The 22,350-nt window shown below is 47.1% G+C and overlaps 1 protein-coding gene across 1 annotated transcript in view; it reads left to right on the top strand.

Moving 5' to 3' along the window:
• Positions 1 to 9,757: 9,757 nt before the first annotated feature.
• eno1a (enolase 1a, (alpha)) overlaps positions 9,758 to 22,350 on the top strand; it is a 52,440-nt gene continuing 39,847 nt past the window's right edge. Inside the window, exons 1-2 of the mRNA XM_078425016.1 lie at positions 9,758 to 9,861; positions 13,906 to 14,000. Of these exons, the coding sequence (XP_078281142.1) occupies positions 13,916 to 14,000 (85 nt within the window). The 5' untranslated portion in view covers positions 9,758 to 9,861; positions 13,906 to 13,915. The remainder of the gene's footprint in view (positions 9,862 to 13,905; positions 14,001 to 22,350) is intronic.

A 22,350-nucleotide genomic window follows, 5' to 3' on the forward strand; every position in this document is an offset into this window, starting at 1 on the left:
CCACCTTAGTGTGAATAAGTTACCCCTAAGATTCCAAGTAAATCTTTTCCTCTTCACCTTAAACCAATGCCCTCTGGTCCTCGATTCACCTACTCTGGGCAAGAGACTCTGTGCATCTACCCGATCTATTCCTCTCATGATTTTATACACTGATATTGAATTGGAGCCTAAAACAGCACAGAAACAGGCCCTTCACTCAACTCATCCACATTGACCAAGATGTGCATCTAAGCTAGTCCCATTTGTCTGCATTTGGCCCGTATCCCTTCTGTGTATAGACGCAAAATGCTGGAGTAACTCAGCGGGATAGGCTGCATCTCTGGAGAGAAGGAATGGATGACGTTTCGGGTCGAGACCCTTCTTCAGACTCCTTTCCGCACAAGTCCCCTTCAGTAATCCAGCTCAAGTTTTGTCCTGGACAGTCCTACTAACAGAAATAGTTACCCAGCATCAACGCCATCAATTTATTTAATGAGATCATTCCTTAATCTCTCAAAGAGTAAAATTTAGTAAATCCACTGACCTATTTCTTCAGAAATCCCTAATGTTTTGGCAGCTGGCATAACTTTAAAAACTCCTGTCCCCTCATACCCATTAAATTCCTGTTAAGTATAAGAAAATAACTGCAGATGCTGGTACAAATCGATTTATTCACAAAATGTTGGAGTAACTCAGCAGGTCAGGCAGCATCTCGGGAGAGAAGGAATGGGTGACGTTTCCCGAAACGTCACCCATTCCTTCTCTCCCGAGATGCTGCCTGACCTGCTGAGTTACTCCGGCATTTTGTGAATAAATTCCTGTTAAGGTTGGAATCCCATATTCCCTTTAAACTCACCAGGGCTCTGTTCCATACTCCCTTCAAATACAGCTCTCTCACTGGAAGGTTTATTATATGCTGTGCAACATCCGAACAAAAGTGAATTAAAAGTATGTGGAGCTATTTATAGGAATAATATCTGAGAAATCTGCCAGTCCCACATCACCAAGATCCTAAGGGCCCTGCTTTAGCAAAGCTTTCCGAAATTTAAAGAAGTACAAGTGTACACCGATGAGCCAAAGCATTATGACCACTGACAGGTGAAGTGAATAACATTGATTACCTTGTTACAATGGCACCTGTCAAGGGGTGGGATATATTAGGCAGCAAGTGAACAGTCAGTTCTTGAAGTTGATGTGTTGGATGCAGGGGAAATGGCCAGGAGTAAAGACCTGAGTGACTTTGACACGGGCCAAATTGTTATGGCCAGACAACTGGGTCAGAGCATCTCTGAAACAGCAAAGCTTGTGGGGTGCTCCCGATCAGCAGTGGTGAGTACCTACCGACAGTGGTCCGAGGAGGGTGTTGGGCGCCCAAGGCTCATTGATGCGCGAGGGCAACGAAGGCTATCCCGTCTGATCCGAACCAAACCGATAGAAGATCTACTGTGGCACAAGTCACAGAATATTTTAATGGTGGTCACGGGAGGAATGTGTGACAATACACAGTGCATCGCACCCTGCTGCGTATGGGGCCGCGTAGCCGCAGACCGGTCATAGTGCCCATGATGGCATAATGTTTTGGCTCGCCAGTGTAGTCAGCAGACATATCGATAAGGTGTAACCATTTAACCATGTACACCAGCACTCTCGTCCTTGAAAGTGAGATTTGTGAATTCAAATCCCATTGCAATGAGTTGTGGAGTCGAAGAACTGTACAGCCTGGCCCTTTGGCCCACCATGTCCATGCTGACCAAGTTGGCACACTGGGCTAGTCCCATTTGACTGCATTTGGCCCATCTTTCCTAATCCTTCCTACCCACATATCTGTCCAAATGACTTACAAGAATTGTAATTATATTCGCTTGAATAGCTTTGCCTGGCATCTGATTCCAGATATGATTAGCAGTTGAGTGATAGAGTTTCCCTGAGGTCCCTCGTAAATCACTCCGCCATTTTATTCACACACTTGGACACGTGCATGCAACGCTGTCCCGGGGAAATGCCGTGGTATTGGAGACACCAGTCCTGAGATGTGTGAGATGTGGAATCAAAACCTTTCTTTTTTAGGTCTCTTCATCGCGGCGCAGGGCGCGGCTCGGCCGCGGGGCCTTCCATCACCCGCGGGGCCTTCCATTGCCGGGTGCGGCTGGGCCGCTGGACTTAACAGTGCCCGGTGCGGCTCGGCCGCGGGGCCTTCCATCGCCCGGTACGGCCGCGGGACTGTTCAGCGCCAGGTGCGGCTCGGCCACGGGGCCTTCCATCGTCCGGCGCGGCTCGCCGCGGGACTTTACATCACTGGTGCGGCTTGGCCGCGGGACCTTCCATCGCCCGGCGCGGCTCGGCCGCGGGACCTAGCATCGCCCGGCGTGGCTCGGCCGCGGGACTTTACTTCGCTGGTGCGGCTCGGCCGCGGGACTTTACATTGCTGCGCACGGTACGGCCGCGGGGCCTTCCATCGCCCAGCTCGGCAGCGGGATGTTTCAGCGCCCGGTGCGGCTCGGCCGCGGGGTCTTCCATCCCCTTGCGGGGACTGTGCGGGTCGGTCGGGGACGAGCTGTCTGTCCGTGGGCGTGGGAAAGAGAGCGGAAGGGGGTGTTTGGAGTCACTGTGATGGATGTTTGTGTTGGGGTTATGTGTCTTGAGTTCTTTTTTTTGTGTGACTGCTGGTAACGTAATTTTGTTCGGTACCTCGGTACCGAATGACAAATAAAGCTCTGTATCTGTATCTGTATCTGTCTTTGGAGTGTGGGAGGAAACCAGAGCACCCGGAGAAAACCCACGCGGTCACAGGGACGACGTACAAACTCCCTACAGACAGCACCCCCCATCGACAGGATCAAACCTGGGTCTCTGGCGTTGTAAGGCATCAGCTCCACTGCCGTGCCACTGTCAAGTCAATTTTATTTTTAAAGCACATTTAAAAACAACCCAGGTTGACCAAAGTGCTGTACATCAGTTCAGGTACTAAGAAACGAACATACAATGGCACACAAATATAACAGCACATACATAAACAGTTCCACCCCTCGGGTAAATGTAAAATGTTCTGGGGCTACAACTTTGAAGAGGAGCAGGCAAGTTATTCATTTAGATTTTTTAGATTTTTAGATTTTAGCGATACAGCGCAGAAACAGGCCCTTCGGCCCATCGGGTCCGCGCCGCCCAGCGATCCCCGCACATTAACACTATCCTACACCCACCAGGGACAATTTTTACATTTGCCCAGCCAATTAACCCACATACCTGTACGTCTTTGGCGTGTGGGAGGAAACCGAAGATCTCGGAGAAAACCCACGCAGGTCACGGGGGGAACGTACAAACTCCGTACAGACGGCGCCCGTAGTCAGGATCGAACCTGAGTATCCGGTGCTGCATTCGCTGTAAGGCAGCAACTCTACCGCTGCGCCACCGTGCCGCCACAGCCAATGGCGTCATGGCCAATATATATCTCTTCCAGCAGATTATCTGGGTGGTATCACTCTGCTATTTATGGGCACTCGATACACTAGATTTGCTCCAATGTTTCCTCCACTACAACAGTGATTATATTTTAAATGTATTAGCAGGAGACCTAGAAACATAGAAATATAGAAAATAGGTGCAGGAGTAGGCCATTCGGCCCTTCGAGCCTGCACCGCCATTCAATATGATCATGGCTGATCATCCAGCTCAGTAACCTGTACCTGCCTTCTCTCCATACCCCCTGATCCCTTTAGCCACAAGGGCCACATCTAACTCCCTCTCAAATATAGCCAATGAACTGGCCTCAACTACCTTCTGTGGCAGAGAATTCCACAGACTCACCACTCTCTGTGTGAAGAAATGTTTTCTCATCTCGGTCCTAAAAGACTTCCCCCTTATCCTTAAGCTGTGACCCCTAGTTCTGGATTTCCCCAACATCGGGAACAATCTTCCCGCATCTAGCCTCTCCAACCCCTTAAGAATTTTATATGTTTCTATAAGATCCCCCCTCAGTCTTCTAAATTCCAGCGAGTATAAGCCTAGTCTATCCAGTCTTTCTTCATATGAAAGTCCTGCCATCCCAGGGATCAATCTGGTGAACCTTCTCTGTACTCCCTCTAAGGCTAGAATGTCTTTCCTCAGATTAGGAGACCAAAACTGTACACAATACTCCAGGTGCGGTACAACTGCAGCAGAACCTCCCTGCTCCTATACTCAAATCCTCTTGCTATGAATGCTAACATACCATTTGCTTTCTTCACTGCCTGCTGCACCTGCACGCTTGCTTTCAATGACTGTTGCACCATGACACCTAGGTCACGTTGCATCTCCCTTTTTCCTAACTGGCCACCATTCAGGTAATACTCTGCTTTCCTGTTCTTGCCGCCAAAGTGGATAACTCTTCGGGAAATCCTAAACGAGATATAAAAGTTATCATATGAATGCAAACCATTCCATTTTAGTTCCAGTTATTCTGTGTTAGATGTACTCCAAGACTAGGATATTCTTCCTGAATTGTTTCCTTTTGATGTCTAACCTTAGCTCTGTGCTGCCAGTAAAATTTCCAAAGAGTGAGGTAGGGAGATGCCAGGCGGTATTAAATGACAAAAGGAATATGCTGGAAGGTGAAGAAGGGAGGACGCTCAACAAGTAACAGAAAAGAATGATGTGAAAAGAAGAAAAAACGAATCACATTTACTGATTGCCCCAACTGGCTAAACCTAGCACTACAAACTATGATGCCAACAGTGAAGATGGACAAACTTGAACTGTTTTCTCTGGATCGCCGGAGGTTCAGGGGAGACCTGATAGAAGTATATCAAATCATGAGAGGCATAGATAGGGTAGACATTCAGAACCTTTCTCCCAGGTTGAAAATGTCAAAGGCTAGAGGATAGTTTTTTTTCCACAGAGCATGGAGTGCACTGCCAGGGGTGGTGGTGGAGGCAGATACAATAGTGGCATTTAAGTGGCTTTTAGCTAGGCGGATGGATATGCAGGGCCCGGTGGGATATGGATCATGTAGGTGTGTATTAGGGCGGCACATTGGCGCAGCAGTAGAGATGCTGGCTTACAACGCCAGAGACCTGGGTTTGATCCTGACTATGGGTGCTGTATGTACGGAGTTTGTCCATTCCCCCTGTGACCACATGGGTTTCCTCTGGGTGCTCTGGTTTCCTCCCACACCCCACAGATGTGCAGGTTTGTAGGTTAATTAGCATCTGTAAAGGACCAGGTGACCCTCCTGTGCCAAGACATAGAGGACAGCTTCCAGGCAGGGAAGAAAGCTGGCGCTGTCTTCTTGGACCTCACAGCTGCGTACGATACTGTCTGGCTGCGTGGACTACATATGAAGCTTCTGGAAACCATCCCAGACAAGCACATGGTGAGCCTCATCATGGAGATGTTGAGCAACCGCAGCTTCCAGCTACACACCAGCAACGGCCAATGCAGCAGGGTGAGGAAACTCAAGAACGGCGTCCCACAGGGCTCTGTGCTGGCACCAATGCTGTTCAACATCTACATCCATGACCTGCCTGCAACCCAGTCAAAGAAGTATGGCTATGCTGATGACCTGGCCATTCTACTCAGTAAGCCATCCTGGGAAGCTGCAGAAGAGGGCCTCTCTGAAGACATGAACATCCTGTCTTCATATTTGAGGAACTGGCGTCTTAGGCTCAGCATGGGTAAGACAACATCCTCAATGTTCCATCTTAACAACAGGGAAGCGACTCGCGAGATGAACGTCATGGTGGATAACGCCCGGTTACAGCCCCAGCCCGTCCCCACGTACCTCGGAGTGAAGCTCGACAGAACGCTGTCATTTAAACAACACCTGGAAGGTGCCAAGGTAAAGATAAGCGCCCGTGCCGCACTGATACGCCGCCTAGCCGGCACCACATAGGGAGCCACGACGAAGACACTGCGCATGTCCACAGTGGCCCTGGTGCTCTCAGCTGCCGATTACTGCGCCCTGGTCTGGTGCCATAGTCCTCACGCTAAGAAGCTGGATGCTGCCCCCAACAGCGCCCTATGGACTGTCTCCGGATGCCTACGAGCTACACCTGTAAACCAACTGCCCATCCTTGCCGGCATCGCCCCGGCCAACATCAGACGAGCAGCAGCCACGCTGGCCCTTCCTCGAAAGGCACAGACCAGTGATCTCCACCTTCTCAATCAGATCGTCACAGAGACACCACGACATGTGCGCCTCAAGTCACGGCGCCCCTTTGCCATGCAAGCCCACGAGCTGCTCTGTACAACACCGGTCAACACTTCCAAGGCCACCTGGGGCAAGACGAGGTGGAGAGACCAGTGGAAGTCAGCGGAACCATCCAGGCTACACCGCTACATCGGTGAACCCATGGGCGTCCCTGGCCAGGACCTGCCCCGAAAGCAGTGGATAACCCTCAATCGCTTGAGGACGGGCGTCGGACGCTATGGAGTAGCGATGAAGAGGCGGGGTCTCGTGGACAGTGCCTTCTGCGAGTGTGGGGACCCAACACAGACAGTGGAGCACAGAGTCACCAGTTGCCCCAAATACTGGCCACCGAATGGTGAACGAGGTCTGATTGACCTGGACGATGACACGTTGGCCTGGATCGTCTCAACGGAGCTGCAGGTCTAAAAGACATACGACAAAAGAAGAAGAAGAAGCATCTGTACAAAATTGTCCTTAGTGTAGAGTAAAACTAATGTAGGGTTGATCACTGGTTGCTGAGGACTCAGTGGGCTGAATGTCCTGTTTCTGTGCTGTCAACTAAACTAAACTAAACCAAATCTACAGGCGGATGAGATTAGTTTACCCTGGCATCATGTTCGGCACAGACATTGTGGGCCGAAGGGCCTGTTCCTGTGCTGTACTGTTCTATTTTCTTGATGGTACACACTTGATTTTGTCTCTGTAAAAAATTGTCCCTAGTGTACGGTGGAACTAATGTATGGGTTACCACTGGTCGGTGTGGTCTCGGTAGGCTGAAGGGCCTGTTTCCACACTATCTATAAACTAAAGTAATCTAAACGAGGCGGCAGATGAGATTAGTTAATATATTGGCATCATGTTCAGCACAGACATTGTGGGCCGAAGGGCCTGTTCTTGTACTGTACTGTTTTATGTTCTATGACACAAACTCGATGTGCGATTCCAAAATGTCTACACCTATGAGCAGAATAGAGCCTCTCTAAATGTAAATCCCACTGTAAGCCAACTGCTGAAGGCATGCTGGAGATAGACACAAAAGGCCGGAGTAATTCAGCGGGACTGGCAGCGTCTCTAGATAGAAGGAATGGGTAACGTTTCAGGTCGAAACCCTTCTTCTGACTGAGTTCCCAGGCTAAACTAACTGTCAAAAGAATTGTGATTAAAAAATTAAGCACACTGTCTAATCAGTAAATTAATCGAGATATTTAATTTAAAAATTATAAAACTTAAAACAAATAAAATAATTGTACATGTACTTGGCTAACTCTACAAAGTAAATTATCTGCAACCTACCTCTTTTCGTCACTGCTGTTCCTCTTCATTGAAATAAATGGGGTAATTTAACATTGGCCCAGGCTTAAACTGCCGTCCACAGACACAAAGTGCTGGAGTAACTCAGCGGGTCGGGCAGCATCTCTGGCGAACATGGATATGTGACGTTTCCGGTCAGGATACTTCTTAAGTCTGAAGTAGAGTCCTGAAGCCAAAAAGTCACGTATCCATGTTCGCCAGAGATCCTGCCTGACCCGCTGAGTTACTCCAGCATTTTGTGTCTTTTTTTTTGTTGGTAAACCAGCATCTGCAGTTTCTCGTGTCTCTCACCTACCGCAGGTTTCTGCAGGTTTGAGGATGCAGTAAGATCCACTTTCACCACCAGTCTCCAGCCTCAAAGGGCAGTTAAGGTGAAAGCAACAATCAGTTGGGTGGAAGGGCATTTGCTGATGATACCAAGCAAAGTGACAATGAGATCTGTGAGAAGGATGAGAGGAACCTCAGGGGGTTATAGACAGGATGGGGATTGTCTCAAAAAGGGAGCCAGGATCATCAGAGACCCACGCTACCCTGAGCCACACACTGCCATCAGGAAGAAGTTACAGGAGCCTGAGAACTGTTAAGTCCAGGTTCAGAAACGGCTTCTTCCCTACAGCCATTATGCTATTAAACACAACAACCTCAAATGAGCTCTGAACTACACCACATAGACTATTATTGTCATTATTGCACATATTGTTATTTATTTTTTATGTGTGTACATATGCGTGTGAATATATGTATATATATATATTAGACAATAGACAAATATATACACATATAAATACATATGATCTGTATATGTGAGAATGTGTGTATATATATACACACAGTGAACTTTTTTTCTCATTTGTTATATTGTTTACAGTGTACTATTTGGTTGTGTTGCTGCAAGTAAGAATTTCATTGATCTATCTGGGACATATGACAATAAAACACTCTTGATTCTTGATGGGGCAAGGATATGGCAGATGCGAAACGAATTGTGGAAAAATATGAGATCAGTTTTGGGGGGAAAAAATAGCAAAGCAGATTATTTTTTAATCATGATAGTCATAGAGTCATGTGGCCCAACTAGTCCATCCTGGACAAGATGCCACATCTTAGCCAGTCTCATTTGCCCATATTTGGCCCATAACCTTCTGATACAAGGTGCCTGTCCAAATGACTTTTAAATGTTGTTATTATACCTGCCTCAACTACGTTCTCTGGCAGCTGGTTTCATATACCTAACGGAGAAATGGAAAGATGTTGGTATTCAGGGAGATAGTTGTCATTGTACAACTATTGATGTGTCGGAAGGAACTGCAGATGCTGGTTGACACCGAAGGTAGACACAAAATGCTGGAGTAAGCATCATGGAGGAATCACAGCGGGAGAGCAGCGAGAGAGGGTGATGCAGAACCCCCGTCCTGGAGAGAGGAGAACTCCTTCACGGTTCCGCTGAGTTACTCCAACATTTTGTCATCCTTCGGGTTCTAGTTTCCCCCCTCGCTCCCCTTCCCCCCCTCTCCACCACCCCCTTCCCTCCCTCTCCACCCTCCCCCCTTCCCCTCCTCCTCTCCCCTTCCCCTCCTCCTCTCTCCTTCCCCTCCTCCTCTCTCCCCACTTCCCCCTCCTCCTCTCCCCATCCTCCTCTCCCACGCATTCTCTCCCCCTCATTCTCTCACCCCTCATTCTCTCCCCCTCCTCCTCTCCCCCCACTTCCCCCTCCTTCTCTCCCCCCCACTTCCCCCTCCTTCTCTCCCCCCACTTCCCCCTCCTCCTCTCCCCCACCCCCTCCTCCTCCTCTCCCCCATCCCCTCCTCCTCTCCCCCATCCCCTCCTCTCCCCCCTTCCCCTCCCCCCCTTCCCCTCCTCTCCCACCCATCCATTCCTCTCCCCCCATCCATTCCTCTCCCCCCCATCCATTCCTCTCCCCCGTTCCCCTCCTCTCCCCCCCTTCCCCTCCTCCTCTCCCCCCCATCCATTCCTCTCCCCCCTTCCCTTCACCTCCCCTTACCTCCCCTTCCTCTCCTCCTCTCCCCCCCATCCATTCCTCTCCCCCCCTTCCTCTCCTCCTCTCCCCCCATCCATACCTCTCTCCCCCCTTCCCCTCCCTCAGAGTGTGTCCTGGAATAGCCAGCTCTCCCGCGGCCATTGATGGAAGCGGTGCGGGGTGCGGGGTGCCAGTGACAGATGTTGCTGTATCCCCGGGAGACACATTGTTGCGTGCGGGGAGGAGCGGGCGGGTGCGGGTGCGGGTGCGGGTGAGTGGAGCCGCAGCGAGGGCGGGCTTCTTTGTTGCAGTGCGGACTCGTGTCCTTGCCTTGCTCCTCCTCCTTGCTCTCTCTCTCTCTCTCTCTCTCTCCTCTCCCTGCCCCTCCTCTATCCCTCTCTCTGCCCCCTTTTCTCTCTGCATGCAACAGGTAAGCGCTGACTTCTCTTTCCACACACATTTATTTCTCACCCAGCCCACTAAAACCGCGGTGCAAACGATTCAGTCAGGAAAACATTATTATTTGCCCTTTAGACTAGCACTCACAAAGCGGCCATTCTGTTTGTTGCGTCCCCCCCCCCGTCCCCCCGGCTGGAAAAATTGGAACATTACCTCCTTAACTTGTAAAAGAAATTGATCGCGCATTTTTTGCAACGTCCAGTCATTCATTTTATTGGGTAAAAATCCACAGCAGGTCAGAAAATCCCAGTGGGGAATGGAGTCCCACGCTTCCCCAAAGCCCAGGCTTGATCTGCGGGCTGGGCTTTTGTATTCTGTAACGGAGTTTAAATGAATTTTAGCCCAATTGTGCAAATGTGTTGTCTTTTTTTTTTTTTGGAAGGATTTTGCATTTTATCCAGTTTTAAACTGGATAAGAAGCGGTGGAAAAAGGGGGTTGAATTTTGTGGGGAAAATGCTGGCAGAATCTCCTCCCGTATTGAATCATGATGATTTGTGACTAAAAATAGGGAAATCCTAGATGCATCTGCATTAGATCGGTGGTGGGGGGTTGTTGTTGTTGGGGAGGTTTGTAAATTAAATTGCATTTAGCTTTTTATTTGTGCTTTTTTTTCCCCTCTGGAATTTAAAAAAAATTACAAGGTTACTATTTTTTTTTAAATTGCTGGAGTTTGAGATTTTCCAGGACCCTGGCTCGACAGCACCAGTGGATTGGTTGAAAGAATTAGTAGCTGACCGAATATTTCCAGCTTAACTATAAATAACAAGAGCTCCTTCCCCGGTCTGCAGTTTAACTTGCATGGCTACTCATCGACATGGAGAATGTTGCACTCATTGTCACCCACTGTATGTTAACCCCGATAATCTTAGGAAGGCTCTCATTCATTTTGTTATTTGTTTGGCTTACAGTCCCTGATTTACCTTGATAATGTGATGACTGGCTTAATAGGTTGTGTATTGTTATGATCTTTTATTTTAAAGTTCGACGAGAAAGTGGTGAAATCAACTTTTTCTGTTTCAACAATAGCTTAGTGACCTTCATGTGATTTTATTCACAAAATGCTGGAGTAACTCAACAGGTCAGGCAGCATCTCAGTCTGAAGAAGGGTCTCGACCCGAAACGTCACCCATTCCTTCTCTCCTGAGATGCTGCCTGACCTGCTGAGTTACTCCAGCATTTTGTGAATAAATACCTTCGATTTGTACCAGCATCTGCAGTTATTTTCTTATACTTCATGTGATTTTAATAAACACTCTTCTTTATCCTTGCACGTAAATCCTCGCTTATCCAGTATTATGTCATCAGGAATTTACAACACACCCGTAAAAATAGGTCAAAGTGAATCTCCCTTTTTATTTCTCCCCCGCACCACCTGGACTTGGACCCCTGCCTCTCCTTCCACCTACATTCCTTTCTTTATCTTCGATCTTCTGTCTTTTCATCTTTTTTTGAGTAATGTCCATTGAATGTTCGGTTGAATGTACATTGCACATAGTTTTGACAGTGTTCCTTTGCTGATTCCCAATCTCTACAATTCCTGTATCCCCTTATACATCCCATTACCTCCCATCTACCTCATTGCAGACCTTCAAACTATATCTTTAGTCGGACTTTATGTTGCACCAAACATTAGGCATGGTGGCGCAGCGGTAGAGTTGCTGCCTGACAGCGACAGAGACCGTGGTTTGATCCTGACTAAGGGTCCTTGTTTATATGGAGGTTGTACACTCAGTCGGCCCCTAGAGTGCTGGTTTACTTCCACATTCCAAAGACGTTTACTTCCAAATTCATTGCTTGCATACCCACGGTATGCAAATAGACGCCACGTAAAGGGCATTTACAAAGTTACAAAGTACCCCGTGCCAGGTCCACCTTTGGTTTCCCCCCCCCCCTCCCTCATGGCGCCCCGCCCCCCCCCCAACAGGCCGGCTCAACGCAGCCCCCCCCCCCACAGGCCGGTTCAATGCAGGCCCCTGCCGCGGTGCTCCACCGCCTCACGTGCGCGTCCCCATACCTATCAAGTCGATCAGCGTCCGTAGAAGGAGAAAAAAATGAACGTTTCATGTTTGGGACCCTTCTGCAAAGGATTCCTGTAGAGATCTGACATGTGTCCAACTGGTTATTAGCGGGGAGTTATATGGCATCTGAAAAGCGATGAACATAGAACAGTTCAGCACAGGAACAGGCCCATCGGTCCACCATGTCCATGCTGAACACGATACCAAATGAATCTAATGTCCTCTGCCTGTACGTGATCCATACTTTCACCTTGGGGCAAGATCCTTGGTGTCTGTGCCCCTCGTAATTTTATGTGCTTCAATCGGTTCACTGCTGGAAAACAAGCAAAGGAGAAGTGTCCCGATCCAAAACATCACCTGTCCATGTTCTTCAGGAATGCTGCCTGACCCGCTGAGTTACTCTAGCATTTGTGTCTTTTGTTTTGTAAACCAGCATCTGCAGTTCATTGTTTCTACTGTAAATATCCTAGTCTGTCTTTGAAATTCAACACATTCCCACATAACTATGTTGATGATTTCAAAGACTGTAACTCCTTTGTTCAAACACAAAATGCGGGAGGAACTGGTTGGTCAGGCAGCATGTGTGGAGGGAATGGACCAGTGACGTTTTGGGTTGGTACCCTTTTCCTTTGCTATTTTTCCACATGATGTTTTGTCAAACTTTAACAATACTTTTGAGAATTTGTCTGACTTCCCTAATTTCAGATAGTTTTGAATAGTTCCAGATAATGGTTCAGATTTCAACACCTAACATAATCGCCAAGGAAGCTGTTTTTAAAATGGACGCCTGCCCCTGTTGAATACCTAGTTTGCCATCTACCTGACAGTGTTGGGGGTAGTAGCTTCCTTGGGGAACAGTGAGCGGTGCACTGACTTGGCTGATACTGCAGCTGGCTCTCAACTCCAGCGATCCAGGTTCAATCTTGACCTCCATTGCTGCTGGTGTGGAGTTTGCACGTTCTCCCTGTGACTAGATGGGTTAACTCCCACATCCCAAAGAGATACAGATTGCTAGGTTAATTGGCCTCTGTTTAATGTTCACAATGTGTAGGGAGTAGAGGCATGTGGGGAAGAGGGTTGCAGTTGGGGGTTGATATGGGGTATTAATTGGAATTGGTATCTCAGCACTTCAATTGAGTGGTTAATGATTCTGGGGACCAAATGACCTGTTTCCTCTCTGTAGGACGACAATAACTCTTCTGTAATTTCAAAGTTAAGGAAAAATCTGAATTATTATTTGTGATATCTATAAATGGAACACACTTATCAAAAAGATTTCATCCAAGTATTTGGTCTTCGGCACAGCACACTGTGTATCGGAAACAGCAGATTTGATAGCATCAGAGTTAACGAGCTAGCCCAGTAATTTAAAGAGAGATCTGCTGACTTACTTTATGATTAAAGTGTAACCGGAGAGCTGCAGCTCAATGCATGGGCATCATGTTGCACCAGATTCCAAATGCAGGTGCAGCACCTGTGGGATGCATTGCAGTGTTCATAGTTAAAACTCGCAACCTGGATTCGGCGGTGTGTGCTATTTTGAGTCTCGTGTCGGGAGGGACATTAATTTCTACCCCAATACCTGCTTAAGATTGAATTAGGCTTCAGTCCAGATTCTATTCTCTGTCCAGCTCTGTTTTAATGCTTGCACAATAAAATCAACAGCTCCGATATTCACCACTGTGAAATTTATCGGGAAATTCCCAAAGTATTTAACCAATCAGGTGGTGAAGTATTGCTTTAAATGTAAAAATGATTTTTTTAAAAGAACGATGCTAAATTACCCACCACCTTCCATATTTGGCAGAATTTCCAACGCACACCAGCTTGTCCTTCGTTAAGATGTAGTCACAAATCTTTAGCCCGTCTATGCTTTCTGCAGGCTTATCATGCGGCCTACAATTTGCTGCCGTTGGAATGGTCCTGGAGGGTTTGCATTCTGTGTGGCGAAGGAGGATTATCGTTTAAAGTGACCATGTTGTTTCTCCCCTCACAGAACCGCCAAGATGTCCATCTTGAAGATCCATGCCCGTGAGATACTCGATTCGCGTGGTAACCCCACTGTGGAGGTTGATCTGTCCACTGGGAAAGGTCAGCTTTATCCAGACTGTAACGTCACCGTCTTTAACCACATCCGGTTGCTAGATATCATAATCGACAATTAACAAAATGAATGTTAAAGTGTAAATTTAAATCCTGAAAATATATATTTGGGTCGGGGCAGGAAGGGAGCGTGCACGTATAATTTTCACCCTGTATAACATTGTGCATTTTCTTTGACTGAAGGCATTTAATTTTTGCAAATTACTTTTCATTTGGTGCATATAGTATTGTGCTGTTTGTATGACGAAATATGTCGGGAACCGTATGTTTTATTGTCTTGCTAGACCAAGTGGACCTGTTGGGTCCAAACCACTCCCACCCCTCCCCATCCCCTTCACCCATCCCCCCCCTCCGCTCCCCCCCCCCTCCCCCTGTCCTCTCTCCTCCCCTCACTCCCCCCTCGGCCCATCCGTGGAGCCGTTGCGGGGGGGGGGGATAGTGCCCCCGTGGCCGGGCAAGGGGGGACAGGGAAAAAGCACTGACCTTGGCCCCGTTTCTCCTGTGGGCCGGGCATGGAGCCGAAGCCGCTCCTGCAGCCTGGCTGCGATCAGCGGGGACGGCCATCTTGGGGATCCTCTGCCGCTCGCTGCACCACGGGAGGAAGGTCAGGCGCAGGGCACGCCGGGACGGGCGGAGGTCCTCCCGTTGGTCCTCCGGGGGGGGGGGGGGGGGTGAGCGCATTTATTAAAATTCATAAGGTAAATTGTGTTTAAAAAGGAACAAAAGTGGGTTTATTGAGAGCAGGGGGGGAATGGTGAGTAAGGTGGGCATAAAATTGCCGCGCTATCGTGTACTGTTTTGGCTGTGTCAAGACCCAAACCATATAACGCACAAACAAACAGAGAGTTTTAATATATATATATAGATAGATATAGATAGATATAGATAGATAGATATCCCAAAACGGAACAAGGAAATTCTTCCTTGTTTTACTTCACCTGCTCCCTCGAGTAATTGCAAAAAGGATTACTTCAACAAATCTTTTTTTGAAGTTGCTTCTTGCTAATCCTCCAGGATGTGGGATGAATAAAAATTTGCCACTGAATTACAGACCAGATAGACAGAAAATTAATGTCGATATTTCTATATTGGTGATAAATTTGGAAAATTCAGTCAGTGATGTACTTGGCATTTAAGAGGCTTTTAGATAGGAGTGTGGTTGTGTAGGGAATGGAGGGATGTGGATTATGTGTAGGCGGAGTAGATTGGTTTAACCTGGCATCGTGTTCGGCACGGGCATTGTGCTGTACCTTTCTATGTTTTTGAGGAAGCAAGTAGATTGAGCTTTATAAACATTTTAACACTTTTTAATTAATACCTTGGCTTGAGGCCCCTGTTGGGAACCAGATGTGAGAGTCTTCATTCTTCACTGAGTTGTTGTTGTTTGTCCTTCGGGTTCGAAGATGACCATGACTTCACTTTCAGTTGGAGGATTGGTGACTGTGGGTCCGGAAGTGACTGTTGAGACCAATCCAGGCCCGGAAGGCACGCCGACACGTGGATGGGTGCTGCAGTGGAAGTGGAGGTAGCCCGGGCCTTGCGCGTGGTGCGTTTCCTCTGGGCCTCTGCAGTGCGTCTGTTCTCTGCTGCACGGGCTCCTGTGGTGAGCTTGCTATGCCAGGTTGGACGGTCCAGAGCAAGAGACTCCCAAGTGCTGAGGTTGATGTCCAAGTCTTTGAGGGACACTTTGAGGCAGTCCTTAAACCGTTTCTTCTGTCCTCCTACTGAGCGCTTGCCCTGACACAGTTCTCCATACAGAAGCTGTTTTGGCAGTCGACTCTCGGGCATTCTGACGACATGGCCTGCCCATCTGGCTTGGGCTTTCCGTAGGAGGGTGGGGACTCTGGGAATTCCGGCCCGTTCCAAGAATTTTGTCCTGCCACCTGATTTGAAGGAGTCTGCGTAGGCAGCTCAAGTGAAAGTGGTTGAGCTGTTGGCAGGTCTGCTGTAGACAGTCCAGGTCTCACTGGCATAGAGAAGAGTGGTGAGTACCACTGCACGGTAGACCTTCAACTTGGTGGTAAGGCTGAGTCCTCTCCGCTCCCAAACATTCCCACGGAGTCGCCCAAAGGCAGCGCTGGCCTTGGCAATCCTGTTGTTGACCTCAGCGTCAATGTTCACCACTCGCGAGAGTGTACTGCCCAGATAGGTAAAGCTGTCGACTGCCTGTAGATTCTGCCCCTTCACCGTGATGAATGAAATAAAAACAGAAAATGCTGGATGTGCTCACTAAGTCGGGCAGAATGGTCCCAGTGGAAAGAGAAACAGGTCAAAGTAGCCTTTCAAGTCAAAGAACCTTCATCAGAACTTGAAAATGAGAAAACAAGCAAAGAAAAGTGCTGGAGGAACTCAGCAGGCCAGGCAGCATCTGTGGAGAGAATGGACAGATAGCCTTTTGGGTCAGGTGTCTGAAGAAAGGTCCCAACTTGAAAATCGTTTGTCCATTTACCTGCACAGATGTTACCTGACCCGCTGAGTTCCTCAGGCATTTTGATGTTTGCTCAAGGTTCCAGCATCTGCAGTTCCTTGTGTTTCCAAATGAAAGAGAACACATTAGTATTAAGTAGCACAGACAACGGGAGTGAGATGGAGGGGTAAAATGGGCAGTCAGTGTTGCAAGAGGGATAATCTGTTGGTGAAACTATCTGATTGAAATTTTGATGAGCCAACACAAGTAAGGGACATCTAATAGCTCTGGGAAACAGTGGAGGCAGTGGTGGTGGAGAAAAATAAATGAAATAAATACTTTGAGCGGATGTTCTATAGCAAACTGGAGGAGTGGGTTATTTGTGTGCACATGTGCTTGAATAAGTTGTTGAATTCATCATTGAACGTGGAAGGCTGCAAGGTGCCCAGATGGAAAATGAAGTGCTGTTCCTCTTTGGGTTTCACCATAAACGTAGGAGGCCACAGTGACCACATGATTCCTGAGTGGGGATGGAGAATTAAAGTGACTGGCAACTGGAAGCCCAGGATCAGTCCTGCAGACCGAACATAAGTGATCTCACCCAATCTGCCTTTGGTTTCTCCAGCATGGAGGAGACCACGTTGTAAACACTGAGTCCCAGTAAAACTAGAACTGCTTCCAGTATTTCCTTGACAAATGAACATTGAAATTCTGGATTCATATGAAAACTTCAGAATAATGGGTTTTAATTTGAGACACACGCGGGCTCTACACAGGCAAATGGGATTAGTGTAGATGGGCAACAAGGTCGGCATGGATGTGATGGGCTGAAGGGCCCTTTCTGTGCTGTGTGATACTGAGACTACACACTTTTCAATCATTTTTAACGATTTGATTCACTGGTTAATTGCCCAAAGGATACATATGTATGTACTACAGTAATTCGCCTGAAACTTTTTACCTTCTTAAAATAAGTCTTGGGCACCACTGAACACATAGGAGAAACGGGCGGCACGGTAGCGCAGCGGTAGAGTTGCTGCCTTACAGCACCAAAAACCCGGGTTCGATCCTAACCTTGGGCGCTGTCTGTACAGTGTTTGTACATTCTCCCTGTGACCGCGTGGGTTTTCTCCGGGTGCTCCAGTTTCCACCATTGTATGTTTGTTTCTTAGTACCTGAACTGATGTACAGTACTTTGGTCAACATGGGTTGTTTTTAAATGTGCTATACAAATAAAATTGACTTGACTTGACCACATTCCAAAGCCGTGCAGGTTTCTGGGTTAATTGGCTTCTGTAAATTGTCCCGAGTGTGTAGGATTGAACTAGTGTTCAGGTGACTGCTGGTCAGCATGGACACAGCTGGCCTGTTTCCACACTGTATCTCTAAACTAAAGTAAAGAAACAACTGGGCGCTTATTATAAATAAAGTCTGCTTCACGTTGCCCAAAAATGACTGGGAAACTTGGATGGGTTTGTGCAAAGAGCACTGTTTGGCCAAGAGCCTTCTGGCACGGGTGTGGGGTTTTGCATGGTCACCCAGTGCAGTGTCGGATCTGACTAATAGTTGTGCTGCCAACATACAGTTTTACTGGGTACACAGTTTAGCTGTGTGTTTGCGGCGTGTTAGCCAGGGTCACTTTAGACTATTACCTCCTGGAGTGCCATATTAAATGATGTGACTTGGAACAGTTTACTCTCTGGAGTAGGAGTGAAGTCCAATGTAACAGGTACAGTGCTGCCTTGCTGAAGCCACACCTACTGTTATTTGACTGTGAATTGGTCGGTGTTCCCTGAGTTCAGATTCCATTTGCTGTGCAGTTGTTGAGTGGACTTGCGCAAGAGGGAATATAAACTAGTCTCTTGCGGATTGATCCATTTGCTGGGACTGAAGTTCCTCCAAGGAATAATCGCAGCGGCATTCCCTGTGTTTGTCATCTGTAATTTAATTCGGAGATAAATATAGGACCCAGATCAGTCAGACAATGTTTAGTTTAGAGATACAGCTTGGAAACGGGCCCTTTTGCCCACCGAGTCCACTCTGGCCATCAATTACCCGTTCACACTGGTTCTATGTTATCCCATTTTCGCATCCACTCCGTACGCTAGGGGCAATTTGCAGAGGGCCAATTTAGCTACAAACCTGCACGTCTTTGGCACAAAGGGGAACCCTACACAGTCTCAATAAGAACATGCAAATTCCACACCTTCCTCAGAAGACTGCATCCAAGGTCAGGATCAACCCCGGGTCTCCGGCGCTGTGTGGCAGCTACTATACCTGTTGTACTGCCCCAAGTACAGCAAGGGTGGAACAGTGGTGCAGCGGTAGAGTTGCTGCCTTACAGCGAATGCAGCGCCGGAGACTCAGGTTCGATCCTGACTACGGGTGCTGTACTGTACGGAGTTTGTACGTTCTCCCCGTGACCTGCGTGGGTTTTCTCCAAGATCTTCGGTTTCCTCCCAGACTCCAAAAGACGTACAGGTTTGTAGGTTAATTGGCTGGGCAAATGTAAAAAAAAAAATTTTTTAATTGTACCTAGTGGGTGTAGGATAGTACGGGGATCGCTGGGCGGCGCAGACCCGGTGGGCCAAAGGGCCTGTTTCTGCGCTGTATCTCTAAATCTAAAAAATCTGAATCTAAGTGTTATACAGGGATTCTCAAACTACATACCTCAAGGCTGGATATGTTTTCCATTTTACTTAGAGGCATGCAGCATAGAAACAGACTGTTTGATCTAACTTGTCCATACTAACCAAGATACCTAAGATACTAAGATAGTCCCATTTACCACCCATGTGGCCAATATCCCTCTAAACCATTTCCATCCATGTACCTGTTCAAATATCTTTTTACATTTTGTCACTGTACCTGCCTCAACTAGTTCCTCTAGCTGTTTATATAGTGCGGATATTGTTGGCCCATGTTGCCTTACTGCCCACTCACCTGAGCTGCTCAGGGTCGAGAGTTGATCTCGTTGGTGGAACTGCAGACGCAACAAATTTCATTTTCCAAAGGACACAAGTGAACAGATGAGTTTTTACGAAACTTTCAGGCTCATTAGTACATTTAATTCCTGTTGGATAATACTATTGAATGGATGGATGAATGAATGAATACGTTTATTGGCCAAGTATGTGCATTTACGAGGAATGTGCCTTGGTGCTCCGCTCACAAATGACAACACAAACATACAGTTAACAATTAAGAATAAAGCATAACCACATCAAAACAATGGCCTATTGAAATTCAAAACAATGATTAATCTGCTGGAGCAACTCAGTGGGTCAAGCAGCATCTGTGGAGGGAAAGGAATGATGGATGTTATGCAATGTCAATGGTACCTTCTTTAGTCATGAGGGTGGCGAATCTGTGGAATTCATTGCCACAGAAGCCTCTGGAGGCCAAGTCAATCGATATTTTTAAGGCAGAGATTGATAGATTCTTGATTAGTATGGCTGTCAGGGGTTAAGGGGAGAAGGCAGGAGAATGGGGTTAAGAGGGATAGACGTACATATTTTCTGATTGATTGGCTTGGTAAAATTGTAAATCTGCCCCTGATGTGTAGGACAGTGCTAGTATACAGGGATTGATGGTCGGTGGGGACGGGCCAAAGGGCCTGTTTCTGCGCTGTATCTCTAAACCAAACTAAACAGCCTCTGAAAGTGAAGTGAATCGATGCTTATTGAGGAAAACAAAGTGGTAAGCTACAGGTAACAGCAGGTGAATGGAATCCGAGTCCGTGCTGTCCAAGCAGAGTGGATGAAATCATCAAAGATAGACACAAAATGCTGGAGTAACTCAACGGGACAGGCAGCATCTCTGGAGAGAAGGAATGGGTGACGTTTCAGGTGGAGGCCCTTCTTCAGGCTGAGAGTGAAATAGAGATATGGAAGGGTAAGATGTGAAAACATAGATCAAAGTGGACAACGATCACACAAATGTAGAATAGTACATTGTTAGTTGAGGGGATGGTGACAAGAGGTATATCATCAGTAAAAATGAAATCATCAAACTCCTGTAGAATTCCAATTTCATGATTTTGCATGTACAGAGATTTACATGTACAAGCGTTTACATGTTTGCACAACCTGTTATCAGCCTCCCGTGAAGCTTGTGGCAGTCGTAACACTGAGTAAAACTTTGCATTGAGTACAATTTCATAAGCTGAAGGAATGAATTACTGTGATTTCCAATGCAATTTTCTCAAACATGCACTTCTCCTAAAGACAGGGAAAAATAGTTGATGTCTTCACTGAATTATAGTGTAAGCTTGGATTACACTTGATGGACATGACATCTTTAATTCTGAAATCAACATCGTGAGATCTTGAATTCTGTCTCCTGCTGTTCATAAATCTTTACTTTACGACCAAGCAGCTCAAATTGGCACTTACCTTAAATCCTCAGATATTCAAAAGCTATCACAGTCCTAGAACACTAGACTCCGAGACATCTCTCTGCCCACATTAGTTCTATGTCCTCGACTTTCTCGTCCACTCCCTCTACACTAAGGGAAATTTATAGACACCAATTAACCTACAAATCTGCATGTCCTTTGAGACGTGGGAGGAAACCAGAACACCTGGAGGAAACCCACGCGGGCACAGGGAAAACATGCAAAGCCCACACAGACAGCACCCGAGGTCAGGATCGAACCTGGGTTTCTGGTGCTCTGAGGCAGCAGCTCTGGCAGCTGAGCCACTGTGTGCTAACCTGTGTCTGAGTTTTCACATTTGTTCTGTGACCCCGAGGTGCTCCAGTTCCCTCGCACATCCCGAGGAAATGCTGGTTGGTAAGTTAATTGGTAAAATACTCCCGTTGAGGCAAGTGGCAAGAGAATTGGGGATGCTGCCTGACCCGCATTTTGTGCCTATCTTAAGAAAATTGGAGGAGTTGGTGGATATGTGAGCATTGCCGCAGATGGCGGTGGAGACCAAATCTTTGGATGTTTTTAAAGCAGGTTCTTGATAAGTAACGGTGTCAAAAGTGACAGGGAGAAGGCAGGAGAGTAGGGTTGAGAGGAAAAGATAAATCAGCCATGATTGGACGGCAGAGTAGGCTCGATGGGCCGACTGGAGTAATTCTGCTGCTGTGACTTATGAACTGATGAGAAAGGAAAATAAGTGAGGAAAGGGGACTGATAAGAATGCTTTCACGTGCAGCTCAGACATGCCAGAATAACCTCTGTAAGAAAACACTGGTCATTAGCTTCCCCCTTAGAAGATGTCTGTCCTGGTATCTCTTCCACCTCTGCATCAATTTTTAATTATCCACGTGAAATGTTTTTATTCTTGTTATCTACATTAAAGCACCCAGATAAATTCAAGATGTTGATTTGGTGCAGCTGGCATTAAAATTCAATTAGTCTAGTATGTGGATGAAGGATATTATTTTATATACTGGGCTCTGTAGATGAGATATGCAAACTCAGCGGTTTGTATTGTCTGTGCTTGGTGATTGTTGCCTGCTTGGTTGGGTCGCCTTTTATGTTGTGCAGTTTGATCTCCAAAGCAAAGGCAACTTGCCTGGGCAGACAAGTCACAATGGATTAGATTTCTTGATGCATTCAATTCAACCAGTCTTTCATTTAACAAGCTTGGAAAAGAGCCAGCAAAGTATTGGCTGCACACTTTGAAAAGGGTGATAATTGGTATTAGAGGAAGTTTGTCGAAATGTTTATTTGAAGTCTGGGAATGTTCCCCTTGATATTCGCATAGCTCTGCATTTCAAACACAAAATTGTGATTAGTCATACCCAGAGAACTTTATGCCTTTCGGTAAGATACAAGTGGCAGGTAAATGGTTTGCCTAATAGTAATCTCTAATGACCAGTGGTTCAGTGGTACTTCATTATCACATCTACCTTTCCTTTAGTTTAGAGGTACAGCACGGAAGCAGGCCCTTCAACCCACCGAGTCCACGCCGACCAGCG

Source organism: Rhinoraja longicauda, chromosome 30 (assembly GCF_053455715.1).
Source record: "Rhinoraja longicauda isolate Sanriku21f chromosome 30, sRhiLon1.1, whole genome shotgun sequence".
In the NCBI taxonomy this organism is placed as follows: Eukaryota; Metazoa; Chordata; class Chondrichthyes; order Rajiformes; family Arhynchobatidae; genus Rhinoraja; species Rhinoraja longicauda.